The following is a 25,501-nucleotide window of genomic DNA, read 5'->3' on the forward strand; positions in this document are numbered from 1 at the left end:
AAATAGCTTGTGAGCACCCGTTACCCCTGAAATCTGTAGTGCTCTGAAATGGAAAAACTGGCTTTTCAGGCAAAGTTGGTGGCTAACTTCTCAAGCCAGCCATAGATGGTTCGAATTGAGGCCGCTTCAGCAGGGATCAGATGAGATTCGAACCATCTATGGGCGGGCTGATTGTACAACTGACGTGTTGGAATTTCGGTGTGCGATTATTGCCAGCAGCTGTACTCGCTAGCAATAAACTGAGTTCTTCCAGCAAGGATGACTCCTGGTTGCAGGAAAGAAAATCACATACTCTATGGCCAGCTTTATGCACCTACCTATTGTCTATTGAGCATGACAGGCAGACCAGTCAATGACTGTTCTCCGGTGGAAAGGTTTGCAATAAGGACAATCAATAAAGGATCTACACGTGGTCTGCAAGTGTGGTAGACTACCAGAAAACACAGAACTGGGATTGATCCCCCCAAAAAAAAGAGGATATAGTTTAAATCTGGTTATTATACAGCTAAAGCCCTTCCCCCATGATATATCTTGACAAGAACAGTTGGACATCCTGTTGCAATATACTATATACTGTATGACAAACTGCTGCAGTGTCAGTTCATACATGTACACCTATATCCTCATGTTCCACATTTGGTGAGTTTCCAGATGATTGCTGCGGTGAAAGCAGCCCATAGACATGAGATGACAGACGTTTTTTTCTTATGTTAATATGCAGCAACATTTCAAATCTGAGAAATTGCATTTCTATTTTTTTTATAAACTCTGATAACTTGCCTGTATAAGGGCTGTACTCAGATTTCATTAGTAGGAGATACTTTTATAAACAGAATGGAAGAAGCCATTAATCACTTTAACTGTCACCAAATCAATATGGGATTTTGTTAGACTTTGCAAGCTCTATAGTTGAAAAAACTGGTCCAAAGCAGTAAAAAAAAAAAAAAATTATATATTATATATAAGAGTTGAAGCTGTTAGAGCTGCAAAGGGTGGGCCAACTCAGTACTGGATCTTACGGATGAAGACTGGGATGCCATTAAAGTTCAGGTGCGTGTAAAGTTAGGTGTCCCAATACTTTTGGTAATATAGGTTATGTCTAAGTTATTTGTTTGTACCCGTAATAGGACCCAGAACCAATAGTGAATAGTTTGCTTTTTTTATCCTTCCTGTTTCAATTGTTTTTATTTGTGCTTTGAAAAAAGGCAAAAATAGGATTTTTAAAAGGCTTACCTGTAAAATCCTTTTCTTGGAGTACATCATAGGACACAGAGTCTCAAGTAATTACTTGGTGGGTTATAGGCCTACCTTCAGGTGTTGACACTGGTATAATCAATACAGGAGGTTGACTCCCCTATATAACCCCTCCTCCTTCCAGGAGCACTCAGTTTTTGTAGCCAAGCAATATAAGTAATATACTCTCACCCCATAAAACAGAGGGGCGGGAGCTCTGTGTCCTATGATGTACTCCAAGAAAAGGATTTTACAGGTAAGCTGTTTTAAAAATCCTATTTTCTTATTCGTACATTATAGGACACAGAGTCTCAAGTAATTACTTGGTGGGATGTCCCATAGCAATGCTACTTGAGGGGAGGGAGACACAACCCGCAGGGTAACCCCCAGACCTGAGGACTTATACTGCTGCCTACAGCACACTGCGCCAAAGGCGATATCCTCATTCCATCTTACATGCACTTGATAAAATTTTGCAAACGTATGTATTGAAGGCCAAGTCGCGGCCTTGCAGATTTGAGAACTGGAGGCCTGGTGATGCACTACCCAAGAAGCACCAACCGCTCCGGTAAAGTGCGCCTTAACTTGAAAAGGGGGAATCTTTCCCTTTAAATCATAAGTTTGAAATTTAACTTGCCAAATGCACTTAGCGACAGTAGATTTTGACGCTGCCTGTCCCTTCTTAGGACCCTCTGGCAGAAGAAATAAGACATCAGTCTTACGAATCGGAGCAGTTTTCTTAAATACATTTTCACTGCTCTCACTACATCAAAACAATGTAGAGACCTTTCTACCCTGGAACAAGGTCGTGGGAAAAAACCCTGGCAGGACAATATCTTTATTCAGATGAAAGCCTGAAACCACTTTTGGCAAAAATCCTGGACGAGAGCGTAACACCACTCTGTCCTCATGAATAATCAAATATGACACTTTACAAGAAAGAGCAGCCAATTCTGAAATCCTCCTTGCTGAGGATATAGCAAATGAAAATATCAGCTTCCTAGTCAGAAGGACTAAGGGAACATGCTGCAACGGTTCGAATGGCTGTTTTTGTAACACTGACAAAACTAAATCTAAGTCCCAAGGGCTTAAGAGTGATTTAACTGGCGGATTAATCTGCAGCACTCCTTGCATGAAACCCTGGACTAAAGAATGCATAGCAAGCAGTCTTTGAAATAAAAATTGATAAGGCTGAGACTTGGCCCTTAATAGTACTCAGGGCCAACTTCATCTCTACGCTTAATTGTAGAAAGGTAAGAATTCTGCCTATGATATATCTCCGAGGGTACCAACCCTTGGACTCACACCAGGAAACATAAGCTTTCCAGGCTCTTTAATATATAGCTCTAGAAGCTGGCTTCCTAGCATTATTCAAAGTAGAGATAACTGACCTGGAAAGCCCACGTTTATTCAGAATGTGGGTCTCAATAGCCAAGCCGTTAAATTTAGCTTTCGTAAAGTAGGATGGAATATCGGCACCTGAGATAGGTCTGGGAAGAGCCCTGGACCCTCCACTGCCATCCTTACGATCTCTGCGTACCATGACCTTCTGGGCCATGCTGGTGCTACCAGTATTACCGATTTTCTTTCCAGCTTGATCCTGCAAAGAACTTGAGGTAGCAACTGAATCGGGGAAAAGTGCATAGATCAGTAAAAACTGATCCCACAGGGTCGCCAACGCATCTGTTCCGTATGCGAGTGGGTCCCCTGTCCTGGATGCAAAGTTGACTAGATTAGTGTTGAATCTGGACGCTAGAAGGTCTACGTCTGGAGTCCCCCATCTTTGGCAAACAGCCGGAAACACCTTGGGGTGAAGAGACCATTCTCCTGGGAATAACTGCCGGCAACTTAAATCAAAACTGCCGATAGGCATGGGACATTCTCTTCTGTCCAATTTAGAATCTGGTTCACCTCTCTCTGAGCTGAGAGACTCTTGGTGACCCCTTGTGATTGATATATGCCACAGCCATGGCATTGTCACACTGGATCCTGGCAGGACAATTTTTTAACCTGGAGGTCCAGGTGTCTAGAAGCCAGATACACTGCCGGAATCTCTAGGATGTCGATGGGCAAGGCTCCTACTCCCCAGCCTGAAAAGGCTGGCATCTGTCGTTACTACCTTCCAGATAATTGATCTGAAGGACTTTCCCTTCAGCAGGTTCCAAGATAGTAACCACCAACTGAGGCTTTGGGACACTCATGGGGACAGCCACATTGGCGAGTCCAAAGCTTGAATCATTTTGTTCCAAGCAGACAGAATACTGCTTTCAGTTTCAAATGGATTTGAGCATAGGGAACTGCTTCGAATGAAGCTACCATCTTCCCTAACAACCTCATGCAAAGGCGAATTGAAGGATTTCTCTTCGACCTGATCATCCTCACCAGCTTCTGTATGGAGCTGATCCTTGCGGGAGACAAGAACACCCCTTTTCTGGGCTGTGTCTATGATCAGGCTCAGATACTCCAGCCTTCTTAGTGGCTTTAAGGAGGATTTCTTTAGGTTGAGAATCCAACCCAAACCTTCCAGGTAACTGCTTGTGATGGCTACACCTTGCTTCAAGCAAGCCACTGACTGGTCTATTAACAACAGATCGTCTAAGTAAGCCAAGACAGTTATGCCCTGTGCCCTTAACCTGACTAGAGGTGGGACTAATACCTTAGTGAATACCCGAGGTGCTGTAGCAAGCCCGAAGGGCAAGGCTATTAACTGAAAATGCTTCTGTTCTACTTTGAACCGCAGAAACCTCTGGTGAGCATATGGACAAGCAGCTATGCATCTCTGATGTCGATGGACACCAGAAGTTTTTCTCCTTGCAGGATGGAAACGACTGACTTGATTGACTCCATGCAAATGGAGCGGATTTTCAGGAACCGATTTAGATTATGTAGATCTAGACTTGGTCTGATATCCCCATTTGGCTTTGGCACCGTAATTAGGTTTGAGTAAAACCTCCAACCTTGCTCTTGTTTGGGAATCTGTCTGATCACCCCTTGAGCCAATAATCGGTCTAATGCTTGCAACAGGGATTGCCTTTTCCCTGGATCCTTGGGAACGTTTGATCTCAGAAAACGAGATGGTGGAAACTCTCAAAGCTCTAGCTTGTATCCTAGAGACACTGTGGAGAGAGTCCATTTGTCCTGAATCTCCCTTTGCCAGACTTCTGAGTACATCAGAAGTCTTCCCCCTCCCTTGGTGAGGGGAGATGCCTCTTCATAAGGAGGTCTTGTATTCTACTTTGCAGACTTGTAGCCCCAGGTCTTCCTTTATGCCTGGTCTGATGGCAGAGGCCGAACAGTTTAAATGAAAGACGCTTTTATTTTATTTTGACTGGCAAAAGAGTACCATTTCCGCTGGAAATTGTTTGAATGTATTTATCCAAACTATCGTCAAATAATCGTTCTCCCTTAAAGGGGAAACTAGTTAGAAGGTTCTTACAAGGCGTCTCAGCTGACCGACCCTTTAACCAAAGGGTCCTTCGCATATGTACAAGTACAAACGCAAGGCGTGATGCCTGGTGAATAGAATCATTCATAGCGTCTACAGCAAAGCATAATGCTTTAGGTAGCTCGGCCAGTTCCTGTGCTTGTTGTGCAGGGAGCTCATCTGAGAGCATCTGTGAACTGGTCCTTTAAGGACTGACAGATGCCTATAGCTGCAATTGCAGGCTGAGCAACAGTACCTGCTAAGAAAAAAAGGATTTTAACAGACCTTCCAACTTCTTATCTGTTGGATCTTTAAGCATAAGCGCATTTTTTTTTTTTTTCACATTGGAAATCACAGCGTCAACTGCTGGAACTTTCCATCTTTTAGTGAATCTTTCTTCCATAGGATAGAGCTTTGCGAATCTCTTTGGAAGGAAAAAAAATGCTTATCCGGATGATCCCATTCGGTATAAATAAGCTTTTTTAGTAATGCGTGGACGGGAAACGCATGCAAAGGCTGTAAAGGCTTCAAAGAACCCAAGGAAGAGACCGGCCCTTCAGCTAACTCTGTTAGGGGTAGCATGCAAGTAGAGCGAACCATCTTTGCAAGCCTCTGTACTTCAGATTGTGAAGTAGGGATCCTTAGAAACTTCAAGTATTGTTTCCTCCGCAGAGAAATAATCGCATGTCTTTCCTCCCGATCATCTGAGCACTGGATGGAGTATGCGATTAAAGCCGCTAATCTTCCTTCTAAGCCTTGCAAGGCAGAGGAAAATGCATCTTCAGTCACCTCTACAGGGGCTAAAGTGTGTGAAGCAGTTGCACCACTGCTAGCTTCCAATGACTCACCCTGGCTTGCCATGTCTGATCTCTCCGAAGAGGAAGACAGTATGGAGGCATAACTGGGATTCCCAGAGCCTGGGGAGTGACACCTTAGGTACCTTTATGGTAGGTCTGGAAGCACAAGCAGAGGTACACACAAAATACCAGTTCTTTTGCTACTAAATAACAATCTGTCTGGGAATGCCTGTTTTACACCCTTGCATGCCCAGCGCTCTGGTGTCTCTTAGTGTGACAGATTGCCTCTCTTCAGTTAAAAAGTCTTTCTGAAATGAGAGTGTCTGTGATATAAAGCCTCAGGTGGAACCTGATTGGCATCCTCAGCGCTTCCCCTCAGCTATGCGTCGAGTGCTGTGTGTGTGGACGTTACATCCATACACAGCGCCACGTGACCTTGCGGACATGCCCCTCTGTGTTCTCAGGCCCTGCTAGGGACCCGGATGGCCAACACAAAGTAAGGTGAACGTACTATACACCTCTACAAGGGGGAGGGGGGGTTCTGTCAGCAGATTTATAGTTTTATTTTTTATTTTTTAAACCACAGAAGCATAGGGCATTTCACAATGTTACTAGGTGGAGGTGCTGGGTTGTAATTAAACCATGCAGCTAAAGCAGCTGCGTCAACCAATCAGCCACCGCTCATATAGAAGTTTATACACATCTCTGTTTTAGCAACTGTTGTATTTTTTACCAAATCCCACAAGATCTATAGTAAGAACCCCCCTCTACCACTGGGACCACACATGTTCTGAGACAGAGCTGCACTAAGACACATCATAGGTAGTGTAAGTTACTCCTTATAGAGGAGACATTTATAAAGCATATAAGGTGTATTGAAGGAAAAAGCAAAGCTTCTTCCCTTACCTTGTCCTCGCTGCAGGATACTGCTGATAATAGACAGATCCAACTTTCACCCATCATGGCGGGCTGCGTTTAAACACGCTCAAAGACTGGGGCCCTTTTAAAAGGGGTTCCGCTCCTTTGGGCCTTGTATAGCACCCCTCAGGACAACTTTAGGAAATGTAGCAAGACCAAAAAGCGTCTTGGTTCCTAGGGTCCAGCTCTCAAAGAGAAGCATTACAGGCAAAACCTTGTTCTTGCATCGAGGTCCAGGTACCATCCTATGGCCTCAGTGGCGAGGATGGATCTGATTGTGGAGGTTTCTTTAAATCCAGCATGGATCCCTCCTGGAGCTCCTTTAGAGCACATCTTCACTCGTGACCAACACCTTTAGACACTGGAAAAAAAACTGAGTGCTCCTGGAAGGAGGAGGGGTTATATAGGGGAGTCAACTACCTGTATTGGTTATACCAGTGTCAACACCTGAAGGTAGGCCTATAACCCACAAAGTAATTACTTGAGACTCTGTGTCCTATGATGTACGATAAAGAAATGTAAATGCATGCTCTGAATCATACAAGAATTGGTACAAAAATTGGGGGGTTAGGTCTTCAATAAAGGCCACAGATGGATATATGGACATCAACAGAAATAAACAAGGAAAATAAGCTTTGGGTTATGAACAGAGTATATTACAAAAACATTGTTAACACTGGCAGGTAAGTAAGGAGAAATAGGGCAGAGAGATCTTGAGGTCGAGACCTTACTGAAATGTAAATCACAAGTAGGCCTTCAAAAATAATAAAAAGGCCTTAATCCAGTGACTATAGCTCCCTAAATATTTTCCAATTTCCCCTATAGGGGGCTCCAATCCCCTATTCAACTATAACAAAAATTGTTCAAGTAGGGAGAGAGAGAGAGCACAAGAGAGAGCAGCTGAAATCAGAGGAACTATAGAAGCGGTAAAGAGAGAAAGAGGAAAGAAATTAGTGCATCCGGGGATCCCCAGTCATTATCAGTTTCATTTACCTGGGGTCTGCAACTTTTATATCCTTCCTATAGTACTGACACTAACTGACACTGAAATATTTGACTCTGACCTGACTTTTCACCCTAATTTTTTTTTTACAAACTTTTTTTTCTTTTCAATCTTCTCCTCTAGCAAGGAGAAAAAGATACAATGTATCTTTTTCTCCATTCAAGAGAAGAAACTGTACAGTGACTGATCACTGTTATAACCAACCCAGCGCCTGTAATCCTGGCTTCTGATCATTATACTATGAGACCAGAAGATGGAGCTGTCAGTGATAGCTTGGTCTCCGCATTGAGAAAACACTGTGCAGCGTGCTCTCAGCACAAACATAGGTACACATATTTGCAGCCCGATGGTGGGAAAACCCACTTTAGTGAGGGTATATATGTGTGCATGTTCAGCAAGAAGGGGTTTACATCCCCTGCTCTATTTTTTTCTGAAAAATTTCCTGCTGAATTTAGCCATAAATATTCAGAGGTGGCCAAAAGCAGGAAACAAAGTGAGTAAAACAAGATCACAAATTGTAAATGTGGCTTAGCATTACTCCTACTCACATTGCTGCCCTAAGCACTAGTCCATGAGTACCCTGGCCTCAAATAGTATTTAAAGTGGTTGTAAAGTGTGCAGCAGCTGCCCTCAGCCCCCCTAATACTTACCCGAGCTCATCTAGATCCAGCGATGCCACAGCTGCCCGAAACTCCCCTCCTCATTGGCTGAGACAGCAACCCGATGCCAATGGCTCCCGCTGCTGTCAAAGTCAGTCAACCACATCCTAGTGGGTACAGTTCTTTAAGGCATGTAAAGACAACAAGATACATGACCAGTTGTGTTCACAAAATTCACTGACTTATTTAGGTTGGCTATAAATGGGGTAAAATTGGGTTGAATTCAAACAACTAATTAAATGCTTAGCAAAAGGATGGGTCATCTTGGGCTACCATAATAAGTAATAATGAGCTGGTCTGATCCTCAGCAAACAGAAAAACAATGCAATTCATGTACAAGTGTAGATATTTTGCTGTCTATTACACGTCTATGAGCAAAGTGTAGGTGATGGCAGCTAAAATGCCAACTTGCTCAAACAAGTACCCACGTGTAGCTTTCATTAATAACCATGTACATCACTTTTTCGGAAAGTAGATTCAGACACCACAGACATGACTCTGGATGGACAGACTGTTGCAGAAGGACATATTTACTGGCTATTTGGCTTGGTCAATGAGGTTCAAAGTTGGCTTGGCACCACTACCTATTATGAGGCAAAACAATTCAACCATCTGAAAATATGGAACACTTACTATAAATCAAAAGGGGTGATCAAACAGGAGTTCATGATTGCAAACAAAAGATGGCAGAGGTTCATGATATACAATAATATAATATTGTATATACTGCAATTCCTTTACAGAAACAGATCTCCAAGCAGTATACACAAGAATACAGGAGCTGCAGTCTCTGTCACTGTGTATGTTGATGAACACAAATGTTCTCAGCAACAGCTTGTGTACCCATTACTTTCTGCAACAGTTCTGGCAATAGTAGCAGATGGTTGTGGGTAGTGTTCATTTGATTGGAAATTAGGTCATTGTGGAATTTTTATGTATTCTTCATTTGGCTCTTAAACAAAAACTGTAAAATAGTTTTCATAAGTTTATTAAGTGACATGATTATTCAGAGACAATTGGGTAAAACTGCTGCATATAAGGGGAATTTAAATAAAAAAAGCCGTTGGCTAGCTAGCCATACTGCGGTAGAGGTGGAAGAACAATATCCTGGTTGCAGTGAAAGTTGAAAATCGTCTTAGCAAAAAAAAGAAGGCTCTAGGCCTTTACATCACCTTATCCTTGTGTAAAACCAGGTAGTGTTCTCTGCAGGATAAGGTTGCCAGATCCAACACATGCCTCACAGAGGTACTCACTCCTTCAAGGACTTGGCTCTTCTCTCCCCCCCCCCACCTTTGCTGCACATATATTGTTTTCTTTTTTTTAGAACTCCTATGCATGACTGCAGTTAGATGGTGCCTGGACTGTAGAATCCATCTCTGGGAGCAGAAAGTCAGAAAGTTTTCCTGGAGGAAAAATACCCTGGTCTGAGATGCATGGAGGAGATGCAGATACTCCAAACGTCTGTTCCAGTTCTGACTTCTGAAGATTTATGATCCATAAATCTGCTGCTAAGACCTTGGTGAACACTTAGGGGGCAGCAAGCAGACCAAAAGGAAGGGCTACAAACTGGTAGTGTTAGGTGGCAACAGCAAAACTGAGTAACGGTGATGGCATAAAAAGATGGAAACATGTACTGCAAGTATGAATCCTTGATGTACACAAGGTTAGAAAACCTATGACAAACCTGATGGATTCTACGCAAACATTTTTGGACTTTTTTAAAGAGATTTAAAATCTTCAAAACCAAGATGAGATTGATGCCCTGATTTGGTTTTGGAAAAGTAAAAAAACCTTACTTACTAGAAGAAAAAAAAAAAGCTTTCTGCTGTGGGAACAATGGCAATGACTCCCTGGCACAAAAGATCTCCTATATTTAGAGCAACATTGATGGGGACACATGCAGGTTGGGCAGCAGGAAATGGAGTGGAAGCAGAGAGCATAACCCCAGCTTGTAGCCCACGGACAGAACATCCTTTAGTCAGGCTTCCGAATATGCTTTTTGATCAAACACTTCCTCCACAGCTATTGCTGAGAAAACACATATTTAGATAGCTGCATAAAAAGATGAGCTCTGTAGCATGCAGAAGAACTCTCGATTGAAGCAAAAAAGGATCTTAATGGGATAAAGCTGGATAAACTTTTCGTAATAGAAAAAAAATACATCCATCCTCTTAGGACACTAGCAAAAAAGCAGAAGCATGGAGGGATACAGGTGGGTTTACCTGGCTGGCCGACAGCTTTTTTTGTATGCGAATGTCCAATTACTTGGAATTGTACAAAAAGCAAAAAAATATGGGACTTTAATTATACCTTACCAGTGTTATAAAAAGCTTAATAACAGAATATTACATAAAAATCTCAATTATATTATATAAAATAATTAAAATTCAGTACAAAAATAAATCACATATAATATTCTAGACATAAAAGCTTCTGTCGTCTATGCGTATCTCAGTACCACTTCTTCAGGACATTGGCCTGAGTCAGTTTACATAACAAACGAATAAAGAAAAAAAATGTATTCCAACTGAAAATAAAATATACCATAAGTATACAATAAACACAGGTCTTACCAGAAATTATTGGTACTATGTACAGCTATCTTTGCCCTTTGATGTGAATAATACAAATAATATCTGGTAAGACCTGTGTTTATTGAATACTTATGTTATATTTAATTTTATAATATATTTTTTCTAACTTCATTTGTTATTTTAAGCTGCTTCAAGCCAATGCCCTGAAGATGCGCTGCGAAACGCATAGATGACAGAAGCTTTTATGTCTAGAATATTATATGCGACACATGTGACATTATATTTTTCCACTGAATTTTAATTATTTAGTATAATAAAATGTATATTTGTATGCAATATTGTGTTATTAAGCTTTTTATAACCCTGGTAGTGTATAATTAAAGCCCCATTTTTTGGCATTTTTATAGGGATGATACCTACCAGTGTTAGTGTGATTTTTACAGTACTGAATTGGACCTTCGCTAATTAAAACAAGTGTCCAATTATTCCTGTAGGTGAAAGTAAATCCCAATTGTCAAATGGCGTATATACGCCATTTGAGAAACTCTGTATGGAAAAGGAGCCAATTACACATGTCATTTCTAAAATGTACGCACTATTGACTAAACCATTAGAAAATTTTCAGCTACCCTTCTTTCGAAAGTGTGAAATAGACCTAGGAAGGACTTTTTCCGAGGAGCAGAAGAAAAACATGATACAATCTATATTTAAAACAGCGACATGTACAAAACTACAAGAAACTAATTATAAAATCATTTAACAATGGTACAGAACACCAGAAAAACTTCAAAAATATTTCCCCCATACATCAAGTAAGTGTTGGAGGTGTCAGAAAGAAGTGGGAAATTTTCTACATATATTTTGGTCATGCCCAAAAATTTAGAAATATTGGAAGGACGTACGAGAGATTATTCAAAAATTTAGTGAAGTAGAAATACGGGAGGACCCAGCAGTATTCCTCTTGCATTTGTCAGAGATCCTGGGGAAAATATATAGGAATTCAATCCTGTGTCACTTTGTAAACACAGCCAAGGCATGTATAACACTTAGGTGGAAACAGACACAGCCTCCTAGTGTGAGCATGTGGCTTAAGAAAGTTGAGAAGGTGATCAGGATGGAAGACCTAATATGGACAGCTAGGAAAAGAAGAAAAACCTACTTAGAAATATGGACACCATGGAATCTTTATATCTCTTCGGAGGAGGGAAAGAGACAGATTGATGCGATTTAAGGGGGAGGGGCGGAGATATAGGAGAAGGAGATGAGAACTTCCCCTCTCCCCCTCCCCTTCTTGGTCTGTGGGGGTGTTGAGGGGGGTGTTTTTTTGTTTTGTTTTTTGGGGGGAACAACAAGGATGGAAATAAAGGGGGGGAGATGAGAAATAAGAAGATAACAATAAAAAACTTTGGCCTGGTTGGGAATAGCGCCAACCCAGGACCAGACCTAGGTTATGTGGGACCGAACTCAGAGGGAGGAGTTTCCTCGACGTCGTCCCCATACATTACCACCAACTTAGCTTTTTTTCCTTGGATTTACATATTATACTATAAGGGAAGCAAGAGGTAAAGGAAATAGAATGAATTGTTATGTTTTTTTTAAATTATGTATGAATATGGAAATTCGATGTATGACATTTAGAAAGACTGTTTATGTAAATTTCCATTCTTGTTTATATGAAAAAAAAAGGAGAAAAAATAAAGAAATTGAAAAAAAAACAAACAAAAACAATTGTCTCTGAATAACTGACTTTTGTGCCCCTAAAGAGTAACTATTTTTGTTTAGATAAAAACATTCCCCTCTGGGTGATCTACACATGTGCTTATAAGTTCACACACCCTGACAGAATTTATGATTTCTTGGCCATTTTTCTGAGAATATGAATGACAACACAAAAACTTTTCGTTCACTAATGGTCAGTGTTTGGTTGAAGCCATTTATTATCAATCAACTGTGTTTACTCTTTTTAAATCATAATGATAAAAGAAACGACCCAAATGACCCTGATCAACAGTTTACATACCCCAGTTCTTAATACCGTGTATTGTCCCCTTTAACTTCAAGGACAGCTTGAAGTCTTTTGTGGTATTTGTGGATGAGGCTCTTTATCTTCTCAGATGGTAAAGCTGCCCATTCCTCTTGGCAAAAAGCCTCCAGTTCCTGTAAATTCTTTGTCTGTCTTGCATGAACTGCAGGTTTGAGATCTCCCCAGAGTGGCTCAATGATATTGAGGTCAGGAGACTGAGATGGCCACTCCAGAACCTTCACTTTATTCTGCTGTAGCCAATGACAGGTCGACTTGGCCTTGTGTTTTGGATCATTGTCATGTTGGAATGTCCAAGTACGTCCCATGCACAGCTTCCTGGCTGATGAATGGAAATGTTCCTCCAGTATTTTTTGATAACATACTGTATTCATCTTGCCAACGATTTTGACCAAATTTCCTGTGCCTTTGTAACTCATACATCCCCCCAAAACATCAGCGATCCACCTCCGTATTTCACAGTAGGAATGGTGTACCTTTTATCATAGGCCTTGTTGACTCCTCTCCAAATGTAGCGTTTATAGTTGTGGCCAAAAAGCTCAATTTTGGTCTTGTCACTCCAAATGATTTTATGCCAGAAGGTTTGCAGCTTGTCTCTGTGCTGTTTGGCATATTGTAAGCGGGATACTTTGTGGCATTTACATAGTAATGGCTTTCTTCTGGAAAGTCCACCATGAAGCCCATCTTTCTTCAAGTGCCTCCTTATTGTGCATCTTGAAACAGCCCCACCATGTGTTTTTAGAGAGTCCTGTATTTCAACTGAAGTTGTTTGTAGATTTTCTTTGCATCCCAAATAATTTTTCTGGCAGTTGTGGCTGAAATGTTAATTGGTCTACCTGACCGTGGTTTGCTTTCAACAGAACCCCTCATTTTCCACTTATTGATTAAAGTTTGAACACTGCTGAATGGCATTCTCAATTCCTTGGATATCTTTTTATATCTCTTTCATGTTTTATACAGTTCAACTACCTTTTCCTGCAGATCCTTTGACAATTCTTTTGCTTTCCCCATGACTCAGAATCCAGAAAGGTCAGTGCAGCACTGGTTGAAATATGCAAGGGTCTGTCAGGAGCCCAGAAACGCATTGACCTTTTCTACACACATGCTAATTTCAAGCATGTTGCTGACAGCTGATCACGTGGTGAGGGGCCGGGATCGGTGATCAGATCGGTACTCAGATCAGTGATTACCCGAGTCTTGGTGACTTGGTGATCACGGGACACGCAGGAAGAGCTGTAGCCGTCATTCGGCTATAGCGCGGACGGCAAGTGGTTAATGCAGCAAGAAAGTTTAGGTTATTTGTTAATGACAAACACGAATGGACCACCAGTGAAGGATTTTGATCCTGTAAAGGCTGTTGACCATTGGTACTTTAAGACCCCTTTCACACCACACCGCCCATAGTGTCGGCGGTAAAACGTCGCTATTTTTAGCGGCATTTTAACGCCGGATTTGCGGCACATTTCGGCCGCTAGCGGGGCGTTTTTACCACCCGCTAGCGGCCGAGAAAGGGTTAAAACCGCCGGCAATATGCCGCAATAGCGGCGTTATGCCGGCGGTATTACAGCGATGCCCCATTGATTTCAATGGGGAGCAGCGGTTGAGGAGCCCACCGCTCCTAAGAAGCTGCTGGCAGGACTTTTCCCTGACGTCCTGCCAGCGCACCGCTGTAGTGTGAAAGCCCTCGGGCTTTCACACTACAGACAATGGTGCAGCTTCTTTAGGGCGGGTTGCAGGCGCTATTTCTAACGCTATAGCGCCTGCAAAAAGCCCTGGTGTGAAAGTATTATCATTCATATTCTCTGAAAAATGGTCAAGAAATCATAAATTCTGCCATGGTATCTAAACCTATGAGCACAACTGTATGTACATTTACAAGGATTTTAAGAAACGTTGTTGCAGATTCCTACCTTTTGTTATTCGGAAGAAATCCCTGTGTGTTTGTCTATGTCCATGTGGGAAAGTGAATCTAATGGGAATGGTTTCAATTAATTATCAATCAGCTGCTGCACCTACAGGGCTCTAATGAGGAAAGCTGCTGTATACAGAATACCTCCAGGTAGCCATATTGCATTTTACAGAAAATTACAGCGCTACAGGTTGAAAAGGAAAGGTCATTTTTAATATCATTCAATCACAATAAGACTTGTAGGGCTGAAATGACTAATCGATTAATCGACAACTAATCGATTATGAAATTAATCGATTACAATTTTCATAAACGATTAATCGGCCAGTAACAAAATGGGGTTAAAGTTAATGAGTCTGATGATATTTACTAGATTGACCCTTTAAAAGTATATCTCTCCTCTAACAGTATATACACTATATATCCTCTAATAGTTTATAATGTATATCCCCTCTAATAGTATATACAGTATATATCTCCTTTAATACAGGGCTCGACAAAACCCGGGCGCCAGGTCGCATTGGTGACTAGAATTAGCGACTGGCACCTGGGGCAGCACAGCTGGGGGTATCCTGTCTCCGTGGACCCCCCCAGCGTGATTGCGTCGGGCCGCGCCGCCGGCGGCCGGTAATTGAGCCCCCGGCTTTGAGGCCTTCTGTGATGCTAGCTATTCCCTTCTGTGATCCTATTCCTTCTGGAATCTGGCGCCCTCTTGTGGTGGCCGTTGGAATTACAACCATTAATGCTAATAGATCTCCTTCCATTTACTTAGAACACCTAAACATTACATACATATATATGTATGTGTGTATATATATATATATATATATATATATATATATATATATATATATATATATATATATACACACACACACACACACTTTTTTTTTCTTTTTTATTCTAACACCCTAGAGAGTAAAATGGTGGTTGTTGCAATAATGTCTGTCACACCATATTTGCACAGCGTACTTACAAGTGCACTTTTTTGGGGGAAAAAATAATTTATTTAATAAAAAAAAATAAGACAACAGTAAAGTTAGCCCAATTTTTTTTATATTGTGAAAGATAATGTTACGCCGAGTAAATTGATACCCAACATGTCATGCTTCAAAATTGCGCCCGCTCATGGAATGGCGACAAACTTTTACCCTTTAAAATCTCCATAGGCGACGTTTAAAAAATTCTACAGGTTGCACGTTTTGAGTTAAAGAGAAGGTCTAGGGCTAGAATTATTGCTCTTACTCTACCGATCGCAGCGATACCTCACATGTGTGGTTTGAACATTGCTTTCATATATGCGTTCGCTTCTGCACGCAAGCTTGGCGGGACAGGGCGCATTTAAAATTTTTTATTTTTTTCTTATTTTAACTTTTATTTTTATTTTTTTTCACTGTTCTTTAAAAAAAAAAATGTGTGTCACTTTTATTCCTATTACAAGGAATGTAAAAATCCTTTGTAATAGAAAAAAGCATGACAGGTCCTCTTATATATGAGATCTGGGGTCAGAGAGACCTCACATCTTATATTTACACTAAAATGCAATTTAAAAAAAAATCGTCATTTGAAAAAAATAAAACAAATAAAATGTCCCTCTAATAGCTATGGGCAATGACTTGGAGACAGGTGGGGGGCTGGGGGCTATCTTCCCCTCACTCGTCTCCATGTCAGGCCAGGTACAGGTCCAGATCGCCGTCACAGACCTGGCTCCTAACTTTTTTAGCTGGCTCCTAGATTCCAAGCAAATTTGTCAACCCCTGCTTTAATAGTATATACATTATATCTCTCCTCTAATAGCATATACAGTATATAGCCGCTAATAGTATATACAGTATATCTCTCCTCTAATAGTATATATCCTCTAATAGTATATATCCTCTAATAGTACCGGTATATACAGTATCTCTCTCCTCTAATAGTATATACAGTATGTATCCCCACTAATATATATACAGTATATCTCTTCTGTCTGTTATTCTCAGAGTGGATTAGATATTTTGCTGCCTAACCATATAGTTGGTTATTTATATTTTCTACTGCATAGAGATATTTAAGAATAAATTGGCTTTTTTTTAAAACTTTACATATTAACTAAATTATACACCACGCTTTTTTTTTTTTAAAGGTTATTAAGCGATTAATCGAAACAATAATCGGCCAACTAATCGATTATGAAAATAATCGTTAGTTGCAGCCCTAATGACTTGTGTCACAATTGTATACGGTTTATTCTTTTTTTTTTTTTTTTATTTGCTATTTTTTCCCTCACAAAACTGGAGCTATCCTTTAACCACTTTCAGACCGGACCATTTTGCTGGTAAATGACCAGAGGTCTTTTTACACTTTGGCACTGCGCTGCTTTAACTGGTAATTGCGCGGTCATGCAATGTTGTACCCAAACAAAATTTGCGTCCTTTTCTTCCCACAAATAGAGCTTTCTTTTGATGGTATTTGATTGCCTCTGCGATTTTTATTTTTTGCGATATAAACGTAAAAAGACCGCAAATTTTGAAAAAAAATGATATTTTCTACTTTTTGTTATTAGAAAAATCCAATAAACTCAATTTTAGTCATACATTTAGGCCAAAATGTATTCAGCCACATGTCTTTGGTAAAAAAAAAGTCAATAATTGTATATTTATTGGTTTGCGCAAAAGTTGTCACATCTACAAACTAAGGTACGTTTTCTGGAATTTACGCAGCTTTTAGTTTACGACTGCCTATCTCATTTCTTGAGGTGCTAAAATGACAGGGCAGTACAAAACCCCCCCAAATGACCCCATTTTGGAAAGTAGACCCCCTAAGGAAATTGATAAGAGGCATGTTGAGCCCATTGAATATTTTATTTTTTTGCCTCAAGCGATTGAATAATGACAAAAAAAAAATTTTTTTTTTTTTTTTACACAAAGTTGTCACTAAATGATATATTGCTCACACATGCTATGGGCGTATGTGAAATGACACCCCAAAATAAATTCTGCTGCTTCTCCTGAGTACGGGGATACCACATATGTGGGACTTTTTGGGAGCCTAGCCGCGTACAGGGCCCCGAAAACCAAGCACCGCCTTCAGGCTTTCTAAGGGCGTAAATTTTTGATTTCACGCCTCACTACCTATTACAGTTTTGAAGGCCATAAAATGCCAAGATGGCACAAAACCCCCACAAATGACCCCATTTTAGAAAGTAGACACCCCAAGCTATTTGCTGAGAGGCATGTTGAGTCCATGGAATATTTTATATTTTGCCACAAGTTGCGGGAAAATTACAAACTTTTTTTTTTTTTTTTTTTTTTCACAAAGTTGTCACTAAATGATATATTGCTCATGCATGCCATGGGCATATGTGAAATCACACCCCAAAATAAATTCTGCTGCTTCTCCTGAGTACGGGGATACCACATATGTGGGACTTTTTGGGAGCCTAGCCGCGTACGGGGCCCCGAAAACCAAGCACCGCCTTCAGGCTTTCTAAGGGCGTAATTTTTTGAGTTCACTTCTCACTACCTATTACAGTTTTGAAGGCCATAAAATGCCAAGATGGCACAAAACCCCCACAAATGACCCCATTTTAGAAAGTAGACACCCCAAGCTATTTGCTGAGAGGCATGTTGAGTCCATGGAATATTTTATATTTTGCCACAAGTTGCGGGAAAATTACAAACTTTTTTTTTTTTTCACAAAGTTGTCACTAAATGATATATTGCTCACGCATGCCATGGGCATATGTGAAATGACACCCCAAAATAAATTCTGCTGCTTCTCCTGAGTACGGGGATACCACATATGTGGGACTTTTTGGGAGCCTAGCCGCGTACGGGGCCCCAAAAACCAAGCACCGCCTTCAGGCTTTCTAAGGGCGTTACAGTTTTGAAGGCCATAAAATGCCAAGATGGCACAAACCCCCCCCCCCCCAAATGACCCCATTTTAGAAAGTAGACACCCCTAAATTTAGGGGTACACTAGTGAGACTAGGTAATAAATGGCGGGTGCCCTGAAACTATAAAAAAATAACTAACCAACCAGCGTCACCTGTAACAGTTATATGGTGATCACTGGTGAAAGGGTTAACTAGGGGGCAATCAGGGGGCTTTATGCGGTAGTATATGGGGGTCCCTGGCGCTATAAAAAGCTGCGGCGAACCTAAATACCTACCTGCCTAACTAGCGTCACCTGTGACACTAATACAGCGATCAGAAAAACGATCGCTTATTAGGCTGGGTTCACACTGGAGCGATGCGGGAACGCCACGAATGCGCGGCGGGTTCCCGCATCGCATGCCTCCCGGCGGCAGTTCACACTGCCCTATGCGAACTGCTGGGAGTGTCAGTGAAATGTTAATGACACCCCCAGATCAGTTCGCATATCGCAGTGCGATCTGCAAACTTGGATCGCATGGTGTGAACACCCATGCGATCCGATTCTGCTGCGGACCAAAAAAAGGGTCCCGTGCGAGTTTGCGGCGGGTGCGGCGGGTGCGACACGAATTCAGCCATACTATCTGTATAGCTGAACTCGAATCGCACAGAGATCGGATGTGATTTGCACTGCAGTGCGGTGCGAATCACATCCGTTCTCATAAACCGCTGCAATGTGAACCCAGCCTTAGTGACACTGGCGACGGGGGGTGATCACGGGGTTAAACCTTTATTGGGGGGGTTAGGGGGGTACCTTAGAACTAAAGGGGGCTAACCCTAACTGCCCTAACAGTTATTAGTCACAAATGACACCTGCCGGGTGATCAGGGGGTTAAACCTTTATTAGGTAATAAATGGCGGGTGCCCTGAAACTATAAAAAAATAACTAACCAACCAGCGTCACCTGTAACAGTTATATGGTGATCACTGGTGAAAGGGTTAACTAGGGGGCAATCAGGGGGCTTTATGCGGTAGTATATGGGGGTCCCTAGCGCTATAAAAAGCTGCGGCGAACCTAAATACCTACCTGCCTAACTAGCGTCACCTGTGACACTAATACGGCGATCAGAAAAATGATCGCTTATTAGGCTGGGTTCACACTGGAGCGATGCGGAAACGCCGCGAATCCGCGGCGGGTTCCCGCATCGCATGCCTCCCGGCGGCAGTTCACACTGCCCTATGCGAACTGCTGGGAGTGTCAGTGAAATGTTACTGACACCCCCAGATCAGTTCGCATATCGCAGTGCGATCTGCAAACTCGGATCGCATGGTGTGAACACCCATGCGATCCGATTCTGCTGCGGGCCAAAAAAAGGGTCCCGTGCGAATTTGCGGCGGGTGCGGCGGGTGTGGCGGGTGCGGCGGGTGCGGCGAATGGCTGAACTCGAATCGCACAGAGATCGGATGTGATTTGCACTGCAGTGCGGTGCGAATCACATTCGTTCTCATAAACCGCTGCAATGTGAACCCAGCCTTAGTGACACTGGCGACGGGGGGTGATCACGGGGTTAAACCTTTATTGGGGGGGTTAGGGGGGTACATTAGAACTAAAGGGGGCTAACCCTAACTGCCCTAACAGTTATTACAGTCACAAATGACACCAATGCAAAAAAAAAAAAAAAAAAAAAAAAAATGACATTGGTGTCACTGTGACTGGGGGGCAGGGGTAATTGGGGGGGTGATCGGGGGGTAAAGGGGGGGTGTGAGTGTGCCTGGCATGTTCTACTGTGTGTGGGATGTGTTGGTGCAACTCACTGATCCGCTCTCCTCCGTGTCGGAACGAAAAATACCGACACGGAGGAGAGAATACATCACTTCCTCTCCTGTGTTTACATTACAGGAGAGGAAGTGATGTCACCGGGGATTTCCATTCGTCGGGAGCGATCGCGAGGGGGTGGCCATGAATGAATGGCCGTCCCCTCGTCCGGGATCGCTCCCGAACGAAAACCGACCGCCGCAGGCACCGGGCGGGGGCCCGATCGGGCCCCCGACCCGCGGGAGGCAAAGGACGTACATGTATGTGCTTATGCCTGCCCGTGCCATTCTGCCGACGTACATCGGCGTGCGGCGGTCGGCAAGTGGTTAATGAACAAGAAATAAAAAGGTTTCCAAACATTCTGTAATAACGGTGTACAGCATTCAACGGTAGTAAAACAGCATGGAACATAGCTAATGATCAGACTTTATAAAGCTATTTAAGGTCAAGGAACACCTACCATGATTACGCCCAAGCTCCATAAATCACATGACTCATCATAGCCCTGGTGTGACAGCAGTTCTGGGGCAGCGTAATGCAGTGTAAAACAAGGAGTATGAAGTGGCCGTGATCCTGGGGGGCGGAGCCTAGCAAACCCAAAATCTATGACCTTTAAAACAGCATCTTCACCAGGTGATGACAGCAGAAGATTCTGTATGAAGGAAAAGCATACTGTAAGCAATAAGTTTAGCCTTTTCTATCATTGATTTTCTTATTCTTGTAATAAATCCTCACCTCAGGTTTAAGGTCTCTGTGGACCACTCCAGCTTCATGCATGTGACATACAGCACTCACAAGGCTGCGCATTAGACTACTTGCTTCAATTTCGCTGAAACGCGATTGTTTCTTTATTCGGTCCAGCAACTCCCCACCATCCAAAAGCTCCATCACAACATATGAATGATACTAATACATAAAAATAAATGAAGACACAAGCTAAGGTTAAAATGGCAGTTAAATATCTGTTTCTTGCTGCCCCTATTTTAAGGTGGATCTTTATGTGGTAAACAACTTATTCATTTTAGGCAGGGTTTGCACTAATTTGCTGCGGTAATGCATGTTTGTGTGCTGTGGTGCCATTCATTCTGATGGGTAAAAATAGATAAGAAAAGTTCAGAAGAAAGAAACTCATACCTGGTCATGTAGGACATCATGAAGAGTCACAACGTTAGGGTGTCCCTGACACATCTTCAGAGCTGCCACTTCCCGCTGAGTATTTGCCTCCATCCTAGAAAAGAAAAAAAAAACAAACAGACAGGTGACTGAACGCGAAAACATCAACTTATTTATCTATGCATTCATACTAGAACTCTACATCTTAGTCTGTTCTATGTACTTCTGCTAGTTAGCTAGTTAGTTTACTAGCTTGAAACTACAGTGGTGTGAAAAAGTGTTTGCCCCCTTCCTCATTTCCTGTTCCTTTGCATGTTTGTCACACTTAAGTGTTTCGGAACATCAAACCAATTTAAACAATAGTCAAGGACAACACAAGTAAACACAAAATGCAATTTGTAAATGAAGGTGTTTATTATTAAAGGTGAAAAAAAATCCAAACCATCATGGCCCTGTGTGAAAAAGTGATTGCCCCCTAAACCTAATAACTGGTTGGGCCACCCTTAGCAGCAACAACTGCAACCAAGCGTTTGCGATAACGTGCAATGAGGCTTTTACAGCGTCCTGGAGGAATTTTGGCCCACTCATCTTTGCAGAATTGTCCTAATTCAGTTACATTAGAGGGTTTTCGAGCATGAACGGCCTTTTTAAGGTCATACCACAACATCTCAATAGGATTCAGGTCAGGACTTTGGCTAGGCCACTCCAAAGTCTTCATTTTGTTTTTCTTCAGCCATTCGGTGGTGGACTTGCTGGTGTGTTTAGGATCATTGTCCTGCTGCAGAACCCAAGTTCGTTTCAGCTTGAGTACACAGACAGATGGTCGGACATTCTCCTTCAGGATCTCTTGGTAGACAGCAGAATTCATAGTTCCTTTTATCACGGCAAGTCTTCCAGGTCCTGAAGCAGCAAAACAGCCCTAGACCATCACACTACCACCACCATATTTTACTGTTGGTATAATGTTCTTTTTATGAAATGCAGTGTTCCTTCTACGCCAGATATACTTGGACACACACCTTCCAAAGAGTTCCACTTTTGTCTCATCGGTCCACAGAATGTTGTCCCAAAAGTCTTGGGGATCATCAAGATGTGTTGTGGAGAAATTGAGACGAGCTTTGATGTTCTTTTTGCTCAGCAGTGGTTTTCTCCTTGGAACTCTGCCATGCAGGCCATTTTTGCCCAGTCTTTTCCTGATGGTGGAGGCATGAACGCTGACCTTAACTGAGGCAAGTGAGGCCTGCAGTTCCTTGGACGTTGTTGTGGGGTCTTTTGTGACCTCTTGGATGAGTCGTCGCTGCGCTCTTGGGGTAATTTTGGGCGGCCGGCCACTCCTGGGAAGGTTCACCACTGTTCCATGTCTTCGCCATTTGTGGATAATGGCTCTCACTGTGGTTCGCTGGATTCCCAAAGCTTTGGAAATGGCTTTATAACCCTTTCCAGACTGATAGATCTCAATTACTTTCTTTCTCAATTGTTCCTGAATTTCTTTGGGTCTCGGCATGATGTGTAGCTTTTAAGGATCTTCTGGTGGACCTTACTGTGTCAAGCAGCTCCTATTTAAGTGATGCCTTGATTGTGAACAGGTGTGGCAATAATCAGGCCTGGGTGTGGCTAGAGAAATTGAACTCAGGTGTGGACAACCACAGTTATAGTATGTTTTAACAAGGGGGGCAATCACTTTTTCACACAGGGCCATGATGGTTTGGATTTTTTTTCACCTTTAATAATAAACACCTTCATTTACAAATTGCATTTTGTGTTTACTTGTGTTGTCCTTGACTATTGTTTAAATTGGTTTGATGTTCCGAAACACTTAAGTGTGACAAACATGCAAAGGAACAGGAAATGAGGAAGGGGGCAAACACTTTTTCACACCACTGTAGTGTAGCCGACTAGGAGTATTTAAAACATTTAAGTGCTCTCTGCTTTGTTGCACTTTTTCCTCATTAAATCATCTTCTTCCAATGAAGGTAGGAACCAAGGACAGAGCCAAGCCAAAACCAGGGAAAGCATCATGGTGAACTGGGAGCTATGTAGAGGCAAAAGCGGAAGGTGACAAACTGGTAATGCTGATTGGCCACTGGAAAGTTTAGATGTGATTTGAATGGGCAGATAGGCATCCCAGATGTCTATCGTGGCCAGAAAATCCCCATTTCTCCATTTGGTTTTGGAACCTTAAAGAGGTTGAAAAAAAACAGTCCATCCAGAATACCTGCCGCCACCTCCTGGCATTTAGAACCTGGTAAAAGGCCAGGAGGCAATAGGGGAAAGGTCCATTACCTAAGCTTACTACCAAAAAAACTGGAGTGGGGTGGGTGTGTTCTAGAGAAAGCCCTAACAAGTTTTTCTTTTCCCGCCATGGTCCAGTAATTTTAAGGTAGCTATATATAACCTATTGTCTGCGTCCTGTACTATACGATTAAAATATACATTTATTTATTTTGGCAGGATATAATACTGGCTTTTCTAAATCTATCTGTTACACACTCAAACCACAAATGGCCCTGGAAAACCCTAGCTAAAATTTATTGTAAATCAGGCTCATTGTTAAAAAACATGTCAATATAATGTATATTCAGATTTTAGTTGAATGATTTATCTCAAGTTAAACCCAAATTATACAAACTGTTGCCATGGAAAAATTCCCCCTCTTTGCTGCCTGAGCTAGCATTTAGAATGTCCCCACTCCACTCATTTAACTCAGCCATAAGCTCCCCCTTATGGTAATCACAGTTTTGCTAAAACTGACACTGGGAAAACAGAACAGGGTTACAAATTTAATGAGCTGTTTTCCAGGTGTCCATACTGGCAAGAGGCCAGGGTTGCCAAAATTTACTGAGAGCTTGTAAAAATCTGTGATTTTTACAGCTGTCAGTAAATCAGTCCTTTTTTTTCCAGGCAGGTTAGTGTCAGCTAGGCAAGTGTAATGCCCTGTACACGCGGTCAGACTTTCCACCTAAAAATGTGCGATAGGATCTTGTTGTCGGAAAATCCAATCTTGTGTGGGCTCCATCTCACTTTTTCCATCAGAATTTCCGACACACAAAGTTTGAGAGCAGGATCTAAAATTTTCCGACAACAAAATCCGATTGTTTAAATTCCGATCGTGTGTAGTCAATTCCGATGAACAAAGTGCCACGCATGCTCAGAATAAAATTACGAGAGGAAAGCTATTGGCTACTGCGCTCTTGATAGTCCCATCGTACGTTGTTTACGTCACCGTGTTCTGAACGATCGGATTTTCCGACAACTTTGTGCCACCGTGTGTATGCAGGACAAAGTTTGGGCCAAAATACGTTGGAAAAAATCCGACATATTTTGTTGTCGGAATGTCCGACTGTGTGTACAGGGCATAAGAAAGAACCCCTTGACAGCTTGATGCAGCACCAGAAGCCATTTATCCAGGCAGAGTTTGGAGCCAGTTGGGATTATTTTTGAATAGAAGCAAGCTGGAGCAGATGGTGGAAGGAGCAGGTGTCCGCATTTTCTGATACTGCTCCTCTAGGTCTGGCTGCGTAGTGATCTCAACTGTGCTCAGACTGTCACCTCTCTATAGATAGTTAAAACCCAGGTGCTTGTCTGGCGGCAACAGCTCCTTAAGCCTGTGCCCACAGCTCAACTACACTCTCCTCCTGAGTAACCTATCCTGCTACTCTGCAGTCACAATTCCTATCAGGTACTGTCAAGAAGAGAGATTTGGGGGTGGGAGTAGAGCACTGTATTGGGGGAGGGGGTGATTTGGGGAAAAAGGGGGCACTCCTGTAAACTGCACGCAGCACACCCCCTGAACCCTGCAATCTGTATGCAACACACCCCTGAACCCTGCACTCTGTATGCAACACACCTCTGAACCCTGCACTCTGTATGCAGCACACACTTGAACCCTGCACTCTGTATATAGCATACACTTCAAACCTGCAGGAGTTGATACTGTTATCTCCTGAATAAGTTTTTTTTTTTCCAGCCAAATGGGAATTTTGCATTGAAATACTGTGTCAAACCTGCAAGTCAAGCATTTGGGCGCACAATTGAGCTCAACAGGCAAGTATGACAGGTGATGCTGCCTGTGAAACTTGATATGTTGAGGTAAAATTGCTGCAATATAAAACTAGGCATTGAGGCCTTGGCAATGTGTACTCACCCAAGCAATTGCTATGTTCCTTTACAGGTAGGTGGTCAAGGAGTGGTACTGTTTAA

The 25,501-nt window shown here is 42.2% G+C and overlaps 1 protein-coding gene across 2 annotated transcripts in view; it reads right to left on the reverse strand.

Annotated features, from left to right (window-relative positions):
- Nucleotides 1-25,501, reverse strand: part of LOC143932646 (ribosomal protein S6 kinase alpha-4-like) — an 82,409-nt gene that overhangs the window by 26,013 nt on the left and 30,895 nt on the right. For both annotated transcript variants that reach the window (XM_077455842.1, XM_077455841.1), the window contains exons 12-14: nt 21,323-21,416; nt 20,924-21,094; nt 20,649-20,840 (exon numbers count right to left, since the gene is read on the reverse strand). In XM_077455842.1, the coding sequence (XP_077311968.1) occupies nt 20,649-20,840; nt 20,924-21,094; nt 21,323-21,416 (457 nt within the window). The remainder of the gene's footprint in view (nt 1-20,648; nt 20,841-20,923; nt 21,095-21,322; nt 21,417-25,501) is intronic.

Source organism: Lithobates pipiens, unplaced genomic scaffold (assembly GCF_037356315.1).
Source record: "Lithobates pipiens isolate NorthernLeopardFrog02 unplaced genomic scaffold, aLitPip1_a1.2 Scaffold_10, whole genome shotgun sequence".
Lineage (NCBI taxonomy): Eukaryota > Metazoa > Chordata > Amphibia > Anura > Ranidae > Lithobates > Lithobates pipiens.